Genomic DNA, 14,339 nt, shown 5'->3' with positions numbered 1-14,339 from the left:
ACCACCACAATCTTTTTCTTGGGTATCTATAAATTACTGCTAGTCTTATCTACTGTGATCTGATCAGTGCCTTTTGGAAGGCTGTGGGAATGACTGGATAGGAAAGGTCATTAATTTCTCATAGGAGTGAATAGAGTATTGAATTTGTAGTCAGTGGTCCAGAGTTCAAATCCCACCTCAGATACTAACTAACTCACTCTGCCCCAGTTTCCTGATTCACAAAATTCGCAAAAAACAAACAAAAAAATAACCACTAAGTTCCTTTTTAGCTCTATGTTAATGATCGAATAATGCAGTAATTTTGTTACAAGCTAAAGAGCAGACCAGAGAAAAAAGAACAGTTTCTGTATAGAATTTATGAACTCATCATAATAAAGTTTGCTGGAGAATATTTTATACAAACAACCTAGATAGTGGCCATAGTGAAAATGGGGATTATACATCTCAAGTTCTGTATCCATAAGTAATGAAGGTACCAAAGAACCCTGTAGACTCTAATCACTTAGTGGGGGGTGAGAGTGAAGGCTAAAAAGCACAAGATAAACTCTAAGTCTAACAAAATTCCAGATGACATGGCCATCCACTAAAATGGTTTGGCAGATATTATTTTTTTATACAAGAAAGTTTCCATCCCTGATGTGTGTCATTGATGTTTCAGTTTTTAAGTTTTTAAGGACCAGCTACATGTGTGTGATCAGAATGTTCATCTTTATTTTTTCCCCTCAGAATGCAGAAATTTTTTTCCCTTTAATCCTAAAAATTAGAACATTATAAAACATTACTCAATTTGGGACAGTTCTAGCAAATCATTAATTTTTTTATATCTGCTTATTTAGTTGTTCCTTTTATTATTTAGTTTTTCTCTTCTGTTTAACTAGTTTTCATTATGCAACAGGAATGAAAAGAAAACCTATGTCTTCATGGCCTTCCCTTTATTACCTCATAATTTTTGGTAACCTTTCTCAGGGCCTTCTGGCAATGCCATTTGTACCAAAGTGAATCATTAGAAATAAGTAGTGATCATCCAGTTTGAGAAGTCTTGGTTATAACCTGGTTATGTGCCTCAGGAAGATAATAAATACCTTTTCTATTATTGAAAGACTGAGAAATAACTGTCCTCATACCCCCTGAGAAAGGATGCATGATCTAAAACTATTGTTCCATTTTGTCTTGACTCTCGCAGCATGATTTGTCATCTGCTGACTTCTCTGGAAGAGACTTGGATAACAGAATAAAAGAGGTCCAGGTGGAAAGGAAACAAGCATTTATTTATTAAGTACCCACTATGTGCTGAAAATGTGCCAAGTGTTTTACTGATATTGTCACTTTATTCTCACAACAATTCTGAAAGGTAGGTACTATTATATATATTTTACATTGAGCAAACTTAGGCAAGCAGAGACTTTCCCAGGATCACACAGCTAATAAATATTTGAAATTAGATTTGAATTGAGGACTTCCTGACTTCTGTTCCATTTTGCCATGTATTTCATCACCTAATTGCCTCTAAGGGAAAAGGATAATAGTCCCACTCAAGAACATTTCCATGGAACCATGCCCAAAGAGTTATAAACTGTGTGTACCCTTTGATCCAGTAATACCACTGCTAGGTCTGTATCCCAAAAAGGCCTAAAAAGGGAAAGGATCTAAATGTACAAAAATATTTATAACAACTTTTTTTTGTGGTGGCAAAGAATTGGAAATTGATAAGAAGCTTATCAATTAAAGAATGGTTGAATAAGTTGTGGTATATTATGGTTATTGAATATTATTGTCCTATAAAAAATGATAAGCAGTATAATTTCAAGGAAATTTAGAAAGACTTACTGACCTGATAGAAAGTGAGCTGAAATAGGAAAACATTTTATACAGTAACAGTAACATAATACAATGAAAAACTCTGAATGACTTAACTGTTCTTAATCATCACAATGATCCAAGGAAACCCAAAAGATCAAATGATGAAACATGCTATCTACCTCCAGAAAAAGAATTGATATAGTCTGAATAGAGACTGAAGCATACTATTTTTCATTTACTTACTTCTTTCCTTCCTTCCTTCCTTTTTTTTTTTTTTTTTTGGAGTCTTCTTGCAAAAAATTTTACTAATATGGAAATGGTGTATGTAATTACACTCTTGTAACTTGTATCAGATTGCTAACCATCTCAATGGGGTATGGGGGAAAAAAGGAAAAAAAGGATTTGAAACAAATGTTTTTAATGTTAAAAAATTGTTGCTACATGTAGTTGGGCTAAAAACAAAAATTTTTTAAAGAACTTTTTCATGAGAAAAGAGATTTATGTTTGTAGTATATGATATGGGTGTTATAAGTGTTCCCAAGGCATGCTACAGCACAGAATAATCAAAATAAGTATTAGAAGAGCATATAAACTCATCCTTTACAGACCAAAACATGATAAAAATGGGAAAAACACATCTGAAAAAAAACCTTAAATCTATATAGAAAGAACCCAAATGATAACTGGGTGAAAGAAGGAAGCATAGAAGTAATAATTATGTATAAGTTGAAAGGAATCATACAACTTACACAAATTTCCCAGATGCAGCTAAATCATTCCTCAGAGGAAAAGTGCCATCTCTGAAAATATACATTAAGAAAATGGAAAATGTGTGACAGAATTTAAAATACAGTTGCAAAATCAGCAGGAACACAAATAAACCTACCCAAAATAAACAACAAAAGGGCATCTTGAACATTAAAGAAAGTATACTTGAAAGATCACAGAAGGACCCCATTGAATTGTGTTGCTTCTAACATTCTAGACTTTGCCCACCAACCTCAGACGCCTTCTCAGTTTTGAATACCCCTCTATCTCTATGGCTCCTGACTTCCAATGTAAATTTCTCCCAGAATATCACTTTTCTTTTTATATTTTTGAAGGTATTGCTCTATTTCCTTTCTGTTTTCCATTTTGTTAGACTATGTTTGTATATAATTTGTTCTAATTTTTTTTTCCTTGGGTTTTACTTTTACCTTGCTGATTTGCTATTTTAAGTTAATTTTATGCTCTTTTTAATCAGATTAATTGTGTTTATCAATTTTATTAGTCTTTTCAAAAGAAAAGATTTTAGTTTTTTCAGTTTATGGAAGTGATTCCAAATTATCTATCTCATCTCTAATTTTTTATATCTCCTCTTTTATGCTTATTTTAGATTTGTTTGTCTTTGAATTTTTAAAGGCACATTCAATTATTGATCTTCTCTTTTTTCATTTTGTTAATGCATTTTTATATGAATATTCTTTTGACACATTTACCTGCATCCCAGAAATTTTGGTGTGTGTATTATTTGAGCTTTGATCCATCCATAATTTAAGATTTCATTGTTAAGTCTCCTTTTAGATCTATATCTTTTCTTTTTCATTCTGGGAACAATTTCTATTTTGAATATATTATGATCTATATAGCATATACTAGCTATTTCTTCCATCTTACATTATTTTTGCAATATCACTCTGCTCTAGTATAGAGTCAGTTTTTGTAAAAGTTTCATATGGCATAGAATATGAACCTTCCTTTGCAGTACTATTGAATAAATGCCAAGAGTTTTTTTTTTTTTAACTCTAATTTCTTCAGAAATTGGTTCATTTCTATATGTTCCCTTTTGTCTATCTTCTGATATCTGTAAGCAAAATTAATTCATTCTTGTGCTTCATTCTCAAAGAGGACCAAAATGACATCATTATGTTGGGGTCAAGGTACAGTGTGTCCAACTGTTGCTGAGAAAACAAAAACAGGCTCAGAAAATGACACAAATGTTGGGCAAAAATTCTCCATTTCATCATTGGAGTAGAAATGTCTCTAAATTTGCACATCTTATATTTCTTTTGAGTGCCTGCAATTCTGCTTTGTTCATAGAGCACAGTGCCCTCTTTGCCATGAGCATGCCATGTTTGGCAATCCTGTGTCATTGTCTCCTATGACTCATGATTGATTCTGAAGTTCTTCAGAGACTCCTTAAGACTGTCTTTGTATCACTTCTGATCTCTGAGTGAGTGCTTGCCTCATGTGAATTCTCCATAAAACAGTCTTTTAAGCATTCAAACAGCACGGACAGTCCTTATGATTTTTGTAGTAGAGATTGAATACTTGGCAGGCCAGCTTCAAAAAGGACCTCAGTGTCCAGTTCCTTATATTGCCTTGTAATCTTCAGAATCTTCAGGCAATTCAAGTGATTCAGTTTCTTGGCATAGGGTTGATAGACTGTCCAGGTTTCACAGGTGTATAAAGAAGTCAGCCCACTAGCTCTGTAAGCAGTCTAATACCTCTTGTCTCCCATACCTTTCCTTCAGAGCCTCCCAAATACTGAGCTACCTCTTATTAAACTCTCCTGTCCCTATTGCATTATTGCATATGTCTTCTTGAAGGGCAGTTATGAATTTAAATGCTAAGGCATTTGGAGCATATAAATTTATTGATGATATTGATTTTTCATCAATAGTTCCATTCAGTATAATAGTTTCCTTGTTTATTTATTTATTTGTTGAATGTTTACATTTGTTTTTTTCTGATAGCATGATGGCAATCTAATTTTTTTTTTTAGTTCACTTGATGCATAGAAATTTTTTTTCATCTTTTCAGTTTTACTTTACATATGTCTTTGTTGTTTAAATATGCTTCTATAAGGATCAGATTGTAGGGTTTTGTTTTCTTATACAATCTGTCATTCTTTTTCATTTTATTGGATTATTTAATCCATTCACATTTCAAGTTATGAGAATTTCCTCTGGCTGAATCTAAATTGGGGAATGAAGGAAGAAGGTATCAAACTATTATGTTCCTCTCTTCTATTGAAAAACAGTATTAAGTTCCTTTGATTACTTTAATCTTTTTTTTTTTTTGAAAGGATGGCCTGTTCCCAATACCTCTTTTCCTCTCACTTTAGATTCTTCTCATTTGTTAGCTCTTTTCCTTTAGAGTTTAATATATTAGTTTCTCTCTCTTAGGTTCTCTAAGTTCTGTCATAATTCTCCTATTCATCCCTTCACTGTTACCCTCTTCTTGTATATAAATTGAAAGACATCTTTGTTGCTATTGCTGTCTTTACCTGCTCCTTTACTATTTCCTCCTGCATTGCTGTTGTTTAATATATTCAAGATACAAACAATCTCCTTATTTGCTGATGATGTGAAAATTTACTTGGATAATTCCAGATAATTAACAAAGAAACTAATTAAGACAATAACTATAATGTAGGAGCTGGATCTAAAATGAGTTCTTAAGATCTCTGGAATAAGATACTAACAATTTTTCTGCAGTTTGTTCTCAAGACAACTGCTCTTTTATCTATGCTTCTGGTTGTCCAGACTTCCCCACCATGGTTCCAGAGAAGATATGTCCTCAAAATTCTAGCCAGGTCCCACCACTTCTAGATTTGCTGTTATTCAGGAAGCATGCTGATAGGATGCAGTAGTCCAGAGAAGGTTGCCACCATGTACACAATTCATGCCTATTTCCTATCCCTTCATATGTGCTCATTAGTTCTGTGTTCATATGTTATGTGTGTGTGTGTGTGTGTGTGTGTTTGTGTGCTATCTCCCTTATTATAAACTTTGAAAAAGTATACTCAGTGAATCCAATGGGGCATACATGTGGAGAGAGTCAGAAATCTTTTCTAGACAATTAATTTTTTTATGCCATTGGATAAAATATCTTTTCAAAAGCTACTCTTTTGGGGCAGCTAGGTGGGACAGTGGATAGAGCACCAGCCCTGAAGTCAGGAGGACCTGAGTTCAAATCTAGTCTCAGACACTTAACACTTCCTAGTTGTGACCCTGGGCAAGTCACTTAATCCTAATTGCCTCAGCAAAAAAAAGAAAAGGAAAAAAAAACTACTCTGTTCATGAAATTGAGGTAAAAGTAACCACTTTAGTGGAGGCTAACAAGCCATGTTTTGTGTGGATACCAACAACTAATCTACCCATTCCCAATCCCAGTACCTTGAATCTTTGGTATCTTTAGATGGGGAAACATATGTAAGAAGGGATTCCACAGGTGCTACACATTTTTTGTCTTACATTTCATTTTGTGATTCAGCCCAGTGTTCTAGACTGTTGAACTCTTTTAAAATTCATTGGATTGAATCTAATAAAATGGAATTAAATATAAAGTCTTAGGCCTAGGATCTAAAACTATATTACATTAATATGGGAGGTAGGCATGAAACAAGTGTGAAACAAGAAAGGATTGCCTCTAGAAACGGTTTTTGGGTATTATGGACTGTAAGTTAAAAAAAAAATTGGCAGGGTAATAGGTCAGCCAAAACTAGTTGAAAAAAAAAATCAAGTAGGAATTTTGATCAAGCCAGAACAGCTAACAAGCAACAAGACAAGTTTCTGTAATTGAACTCAGAGAGAACAGAAAGCAAAGCCTGGAAGAAAACCTTGATTTGTAGTACAAATAAAGACCACGAAAGCGAGCCTACTAATTTTAGCTAAAGAAGAAATTATTCCTGAATCCAATAATGTGTCAATGACCGAAGGCATCCTTAAGTCACACAAAGTCAATGCAGAAAAATGACTGACTTTGTCTGTCTGTGTCATGAAAGGAGTCATGTTATGATTTCTCTGCAGGAGGGAATAAGATGGCATAAAGCTTTGTGTTTCTTTCCAGGGCCCTGAGGCTCAGACTGAAATTCTTCATCTCACCCCACCAAGAACATGATTCCTATGGACATACTCCTGAGTATTGCCTTCTTCTCCCAGACAGGAATTGGGGTTCAGGGAAACCTCTTCCTGCTTTATCTGTTCAGCTTCTTGTTCTTCACTGGTCAGAGACTGAGGCCCATAGATCTAATTCTCACCCAGCTGGTTTTAGCCAACTCCTTGGTGCTTATCTTAAAAGGATTCTTTCAGGGATTGGCAGCTTTGGGTCTGAAAAATTTACTGGATGACATTGGTTGTAAAATTGTCTTTTACCTTCACAGAGTAGGTCGGGAACTTTCCCTCTGCATAACTTGTCTTCTGAGTGGTTTTCAGGCCATCAACATCAGTCCCCAGAACTCCAGATTCATGAAGCTTAAAACCAGAGGCCCAAGATACATCACCCCCTCTATTCTCTTCTGCTGGATTTACTCCATGCTGCAAAATATTAGTATTCTTCAGAACCTTGATGGACCAAGGAGCACCACAAACACCTCAGAAACAAAAGTATATTGGTATTGCTCTGTTAATTCTGCTACAGATATTAGTCCCTCACTCCATGCAGTTGTGTTCTCCCTGCCTGATGCTGTGTGTATGACCTTCATCAGCTTTACCAGTGGCTACAAGGTTTATCTCTTGTACAAGCATCATAAGAGAGTCCAACAGCTTCACTCTGACAGATTTCTCCCTAGCGCCTCCCCAGAGACCAGAGCCACCCAGATGATTCTCCTGTTAGTAATCATCTTTGTCACTTTTTACTTACTCAATTGTATCTTGACTGCTTGGATGCATTCAATGACCCCTAGGCCTTGGTTGTGGCATAGCTCTGCCTTCTTGGCTTCCTGTTTTCCAATGGTTAGCCCCTTTGTGCTGATCAGCAGTGACTCGCAAATCCTGAAGTACTACAAAGCTATCCATGGAGGAAAAAGTCATCATCCTGGAAAGTAACTGCAGAGAGTCTGTTCTCAATATCATCACAGGCTCTGGTCAAAGAGAAAAATTTATTAAAAGGATTTAAGCCAGAACTGTCAAAACAGACCCATAATCTTCATGTAGCTATTTGAACTAGCTCCAATTTCACGGTTTTCCATTTTTTAAATTGCTCATATTTGTCATTTCTTATTAATAATCACATATGATTACATTTATATTGAAATGGATACTCTCACATTATTTCCAGGTCTATCCTGCCACAAAAAGGGCAGCTATGAATATTTTGGTACATCATCCATAACCCAAAAGGGAAGCTTTTATTACATGAGGGTATCATCTCTGAGATCAAGTAAATCTGAATTCATTTGGGGGGCAACTTGATCACAAAGAAGGGAAATTCAGTCAGTTTTTTCCCATATTCTGACTTATTACACACACAAACCAGAGTGAAACTCCATTGAATGTATCTTAAAATAAGCTGTAGATGTGGCTCATGTCTACAGTCGCCACAGAAGGAATCAGTGTGTTCACTTTCGAAAAATACTCAGACATTCAAAGTAGATATCAGAGCTGGGATAGTCATTTTTTTTTCTCTATGAGAAAATAAAGGATACTTATGACACACACACACAAAATCATAAGCAAATTAACAAATAATTTTAAATAAGAATAATATATCACAATTATTGCAATCAACTCATCCCTCAAAAAGGTAATTTTTGGACACACTGGGCAGCTATTTCACCCTTGCCTGACTTTTGTGGTTAACTCTTTGGGGTCTTACAGGACTAAACAGATAACTAAGCTAAGTTAGGTCTAGCCATGCAAGGGTCAAAAGTGGAACATTTTAGAGATGAATAGACAAAACAAGTTGAAATGGACAAAGGACTGTCCTCCCCTCCTCTTCCTCAGTTTTAGGTTAAAGGGCCTGGGATTTGCAGAGAAAGGTCTGCTCAGCTAGATTAAAGGAGGTGTTTTGCCCTCCAAAGTGCCTGCTCAACAATGAGGAGTATCTGTCTAATAACCCTGACCTATAAACTATGTTAAACATCTGCCATTGTATCTTTTGTCCCGTAAAGTCGAGTCGCTGTTTAATGTCAAAATGTGCCAGTAAGGGTGAACAAGAATGCTTATAAGGCTGTCCCTACTTCAGTTGGGCATGGAACCATGCCAGAATCCTACTGGAGGTCCATCCCACCCCGTCAGAAATAAATTTATTTCTAAATTATGAATTACTATGGCCGTCTTGAATTTTATTGCCTGGGCTATTTCAAAGGGTTTGAGACAAGACTCCTAACCAAATCCACTACTCAGAGATCACTCATAAAAAGCAAATTTATTTATCAGAATCTTGAGAAGCAGACCCGCCCCCCACCCCCACTCCCCACCCCACCCCCACCCCCGCCCTGGAGTCAAAGCCCACAGCAGGAGAGAGCCACTCCCTTGAAAATGCTCACAGTTTTTATACATTTCAAAGAACCCCCCAAATCCCACCCTTTATATGGTGGGTTCCATATTGGTTCCATATTGTGATTGGTTCCATAAGTCTCTATTCCCCTTTTTGGTCAGTAGAATGTAGTAGATGTATAGCTTCCTCACCCAAGCATCCTTCTTTGGATAATGGAATGTAGTCCAGGCCTTATCTAAAATCACATGCTTCTGGAGAAGCCAAAACTAAGGCTTTTAAGGCTTCAATTAATTTAACTATCAGTCTGATCAATATATGCTTGATCTGTAAGTTATTCACCTTTTCCACACACAAGGAAGAAGGGTGGAAAACAGAAATGCAGTAATTATTATTTCGACCATAATGATCTGAGAGGAGAAAATGGGCCTTGATGAGTTTTTTCCAATGCAAAATAGCAAGGATAGCATGGATAAATCTGCAGGTTCAGTAAGACAAAAACTCACAAAAGAAGAAAGCAATAAGCACTAGAGGAAGAGTTATCTCAAAGCACAAGTATTCATAACAAAGGGATTTGAGTAAAAATAATCTCCTAAGAAAGAGGAAGAAGATGTTCCAATAAATTAAGAATTCCCAAAGCACCCACAGGGTACTCAAGAATCCCAGAGTGTTTTAGAAGCAGAATCAATGACTAAAGTGAATACAGAAAACACTAAGAACAAAATTTAGAGATCTCTAGAAAGAAATGAGCATATCTAACTAATTGGGTCTAACTACCAAATTCAGATTAAAAAAAAAAACAAGCAGAGTCTTTAATGTTAGTGTCTGAAAAAGAACTAGAGAATGAGGCTGGAAAGAAAGGAGAGGCAAGATAAAATAACAGAACAAAATGTTTGTTGAAGATTGGCAGAAGGGCAGAGCCAAGATGGCAGAGATCAGACATGACTTTGTGACCTTTTCTGACATTCTTTCAAACCAACAGCAGATTAAGCCTCTAAACTGGTTTTGGAGTCAAAGAACCCACAAATATCCATACAACATGTTCCCAGAAGAAGATACCTTGGAAAAACTTCAGAACAATTCTGTTTCAAAAGGGCAGGGGGACAGTCTACAGAGCCCAGACCTCAGCATGGGAAGCCCAGGGCAAGGAGCTGGGGCATTGAGTTAGAGCATTGCAGTTCCACACACCTGAGAATGTTCTGTGAGCCTCTTAGGCTACTCTGTCCTGGCTGCAAGTGGATAATCTAGTGGATTTGTTATAAAAGGCAAATTGTAAACCACTGAGCACCAGGAATCTGTAGAACCTTGGTTACAGCAAGTGGAGAAGTTCTGAATGCTGTGGATGAGTTCACTTATGTTGGCAGTATACTTTCCAGGGAGGTCACATTGATAATGAGGTTGACTCATGGATTGCTGGAGATAGTTTGTGAGGTTCCAAAGGAAAGTGGGGGAGAGGAGAGTATTAGACTGACTACCAAACAGAAAGCCTACAGAGCCCTTGTCCTGACCTCATGGTTGTATGCCTGGGAAACCTGGACAGTCCACCAGTGCCATGTTGGGAAACCGAATTGTTTCCATATAAATTTTCTTTGAAAGATTTTGAAGATCTCCCGGCAGGATAAAGGACCAAACACTAAGGTACTTTCTTGAACTAAATTGTCACATACTCAAACTCTATTGCAGAGAGCAGAAGTCCAATGGGCTGAGCACATTGTTTGAATGCCAAATGTTTGCTTGCCAGAAAGATTCACACAGGGCAAGTGATCTGGCCACAAGGTGGTCAGAAAAAAACAATACAAAGATATCCTCAAAGTGTCTCTGAAGAACTTTAGAATTGATTGTATGAAATGGGAGAAACTGGCACACACAGCATGGGTACACTTCTTAGGGAAGGTGCTGTATACTGTATGAGCAAAGCAGAAATGAATTAGTTCAGAAAAAATCTGAGATAGACAGAGTTAGAGCAGCTACCCCAAATCTTCATGGCACCTATTTGTACCTGACCCATGGTAGAATCTTCTGAGCTCATATTGGTATGATCAGCTGCAAATGGATACAAGAACTTGACTCTAACATAGTGATGTTATTTTGATCCTCTTTGAAAACTAAAGACAATAACCAATCTCAAATACATTGTCTCAGAGGAGACACTCATGACTATTCCAGTTCCCAAGGCTCATAGTCTATGAGATGGGATGGGAGAAAGGTTCTACACTCTTCAGAATAGATTTACTAACTTTCTCCTACTCCTCTCACAAGTACAAGGACTGAGATCCTTGTCTTGACTTCTCTTGGACCTCTGTCTTTTCTAACTTTTCTCCTAGGTCAAAGGAGACTTCCTTCTGGAATCCCATCTGGCTTTGTTTTCCTGGCACTCCTGTCTTCAGGCTCTCCAGGTTCTCCTTAAAACAGTATATGAAGATAGAATTATTTATGCTTATTTTTAGACATGCTGCTCAAAGTCCTTTGGGAGCAAGGGAAGGAAGGTGATCTCATCTTCTGAAACTACTTCCTGCTGAGAATGGGCATAGATTTGAGTCACTTTCAGGGTCCCATCTTTTTATGGAGGGGTGACAAGTTGTAAATCCATCTGGTCCTGGTGCTTTTTTCTTAGGAACTCGTTTATGTCTTGTTCAATTTCTTTTTGTATTTCTTCTTCTACTAATCTTGGTAATTTACAATTTTATTAGTATTCTCCCAATTTCACTTAAAGTGTTAAATTTATTGGCATAAAATTGTTCAAAATATTCCTTATGATTGTATTGATTTCATCATAGTGATATATGCACCCTTTTCATTTTTGATTCTAGTGATTTGGTTTTCTTATCTATATTTTTCAAATAAAATTAAGCAATGATTTATCTATTTTATTATTTTTTTATAATTACACTTTGTGAAGTTCCTCCATCTTATTGTTTCTCACTATTGTCCTTCTCAGTCTTTCTTTTTACCCTATCTCTGTTACCTTATCTCTCCCCTTTGCTCCCCTAGGAGTTCCTCCCTTATCTTCTCACCCACCCTTTCTAAAAGTCCTGCTGCTATCCTTTCCCCGGTTTTCCACCTCTCTAGAAGCTCAGAACACACCTTTAGATTTCAAGGCTGTTTTTTCAACTCTGAAAGAGCAAGGTTCCAACATTTCCAACACATCCACCTGCAGGCTCTGTGTCAGTTCCTTCTTTGACACCCAAATTTATGAGGTGATTGTTCCGTTTTACTCTTTTCTAGCCAGTTTTGTTTTTTAGAAGCACTCCATCATACACAACTCAGCACTCACAGCATTTCCATATATAAGCAAACTTAGTGTGTTTGGAGTTAATCTCTTCTTCCAAGTTTACTGTGTCCCCAACATAACATTTGTGGTGCTATTACTTATTGTCTACTTATTCTTCCAGGCTCCTTTCTGACATAAGACTTGACTCTCCCCATATCTGGAGGAAACGTCCAGGATATACTTATTGCTCTTTCTTGGGGTAATGCGTTTTGAAATTTCCCAGGATATCAAACAAAACAAAACAAACAAACAAACAAAACCCAACAAAAACAACCAAAAAACGCAAAACAACAACAACAACAACCAAACCTCCTGCTATGGTTCTTCTGTCTTTCAGTGCTCTGTATATGTCTCATTCCCTTTTCTCTTCCCCATAGTAGATCTTAAAATCCTGACTTCTGTTTGTACTTCTTTGGATTTGTCCCATGTAGAATTTCAGAAGAATATTGATCCATTCAGTCTCTTTAAGCCAGCTAGAAAACTATATTGGTCCAGACTGAGAGAACTTCAGAATCCTTTTTTGTATGAAAGTCTAGCTTTCTTGCTACAGGCATTAGTCTGGGCTGGATGCTGGATCTGAATCCTCACTCTGGGAGCAGAACCCTACAGTTGCTGCATGTGTTGAATGTATTCCTTGCTTAATACCCTGTTTAGGCTCTAGCGTCTTCTCCTCCCTCTAGAACAACCTTTTGATACCTGGAAAGCCCCCACTTTGGACCTGTCTCATTTCAGGATGTTGGTGGAAAGCCCAACCTCAGAATCTTGGGAGAGGACTCTGAGCCAGTCTGATCCTAACAGTAACCTTTCAGTGTTCCTGATATACTTGTGAACATTTTTTTCTTTGAAACTAATTTAGAACCTTTGGAAAAATGGGATTGCCATGTTTGAACTTGCCTTGTGTATCATAGAGACTAGATTTATTTGAAGTTTTCAGATCAGATTTGTTGTTTAATCAGGATGTGCTGGTTACGCTGATCCCAGAGCCCTTTGTGGGGCCGGGAGGGTGATCCAGACAATAAGGCAAGGAATTTTCTGACATCTACCTTTTCAGCAACCTGTGTACTGTATTTGGAAACTACTTCAAGCTGAGCATTAAGTTGTTGTTATCTTGTTCCTGGTTTTGAGCTCTATTAATGTAAAACTCCCTAAAGGTTCTGTTTTCTTCTATTTCAGCTCTTGCCTCTACTACATCAAAATATTAGTTAATTTTCTAAATATGCAATCCCATCACACTCTCAGAATAATTTTTTAAAATTAGCATGTTTTATACTGTGGTTTCCCAAATCTCAATATAAGATTAGAAACATAACAATATAAATAAGAAGGATGGGCCTCTTGGGCCCAGGAGAAATCTCTGAAAGAGCTGACTAGAAACTGGAACTCTAACCCTAAAATGCTGCCTCCCGACTCTATCAGTCCCATTCCCGATCTTAGCACCCTAACTCCGCCCCTGCCTCAGTCTACCCCCAGCGTCTGAGCTACGTGTATATGTCATTGAGAACTCACATTGTTTGCTGGATTCTTGGAGACAATACTCTCATTCAGCCCTGGGAACCATCTGATCCCAGTATATCTCTCCTTTTTAAATAAATCATTAAATACTTTCTAATCTCTTTCTTGCTCAGTTTCTCCTGCAGATCTTTCCTACAGCTCCTGATCATATGACCTCAATGTCAAATTTTTAGTGATCTCCCTGTAGAGGCTCAAACATCCCTATTATTACAATGGGACAACAAGTCTTTAAGGACCCCTCATTCTAATTTAGATTAGGGGAAAATCCAATCCAATCTGCATTAACACTTGAAGGTAAATAGAATCCCCAAGGTTCCCAAGGTCGAGTTGCAATCAGGACCTCAAATATGGGACCCACTACTTTCTGTTCGGCTGCTGCCCAGGATTTATCCTGCCACCCTGTCAGCTCCAGAGAGGAAGGAGTGAGCCCCAAAGCTGTGAATGCGAGTGGGAAAAAGAGGCAGCCTGGGGAGAGGAGAAGATCTCAGAGAGAACCAGGCTGGTGGGTGGTGACCCAGGTGGAATATGAGCCCTTGGGGTGGAGTTTGGAAGCCTG

General features: G+C 37.2%; 1 protein-coding gene across 1 annotated transcript; it reads left to right on the top strand.

Moving 5' to 3' along the window:
- The first annotated feature begins 6,656 nt into the window (after nt 1-6,656).
- LOC105750103 (vomeronasal type-1 receptor 1-like) lies at nt 6,657-7,610 on the top strand. Its single transcript, XM_012546854.2, has one exon. It carries the CDS (start codon nt 6,681-6,683, stop codon nt 7,608-7,610), a length of 930 nt encoding a protein of 309 aa, XP_012402308.1. The 5' UTR covers nt 6,657-6,680.
- The last annotated feature ends 6,729 nt before the right edge of the window (nt 7,611-14,339 follow it).

Source organism: Sarcophilus harrisii, chromosome 3, assembly GCF_902635505.1.
Source record: "Sarcophilus harrisii chromosome 3, mSarHar1.11, whole genome shotgun sequence".
Taxonomy (NCBI): domain Eukaryota; kingdom Metazoa; phylum Chordata; class Mammalia; order Dasyuromorphia; family Dasyuridae; genus Sarcophilus; species Sarcophilus harrisii.
The sequence above is the reverse complement of the archived record's forward strand: the minus strand, read 5'-3'. Positions and strand labels throughout refer to the sequence as shown.

What these genes read in the sequence shown, in the direction of transcription:
- LOC105750103 (XM_012546854.2), top strand. Translation starts at nt 6,681, where the DNA reads ATGATTCCTATGGACATACTCCTGAGTATTGCCTTCTTCTCCCAGACA.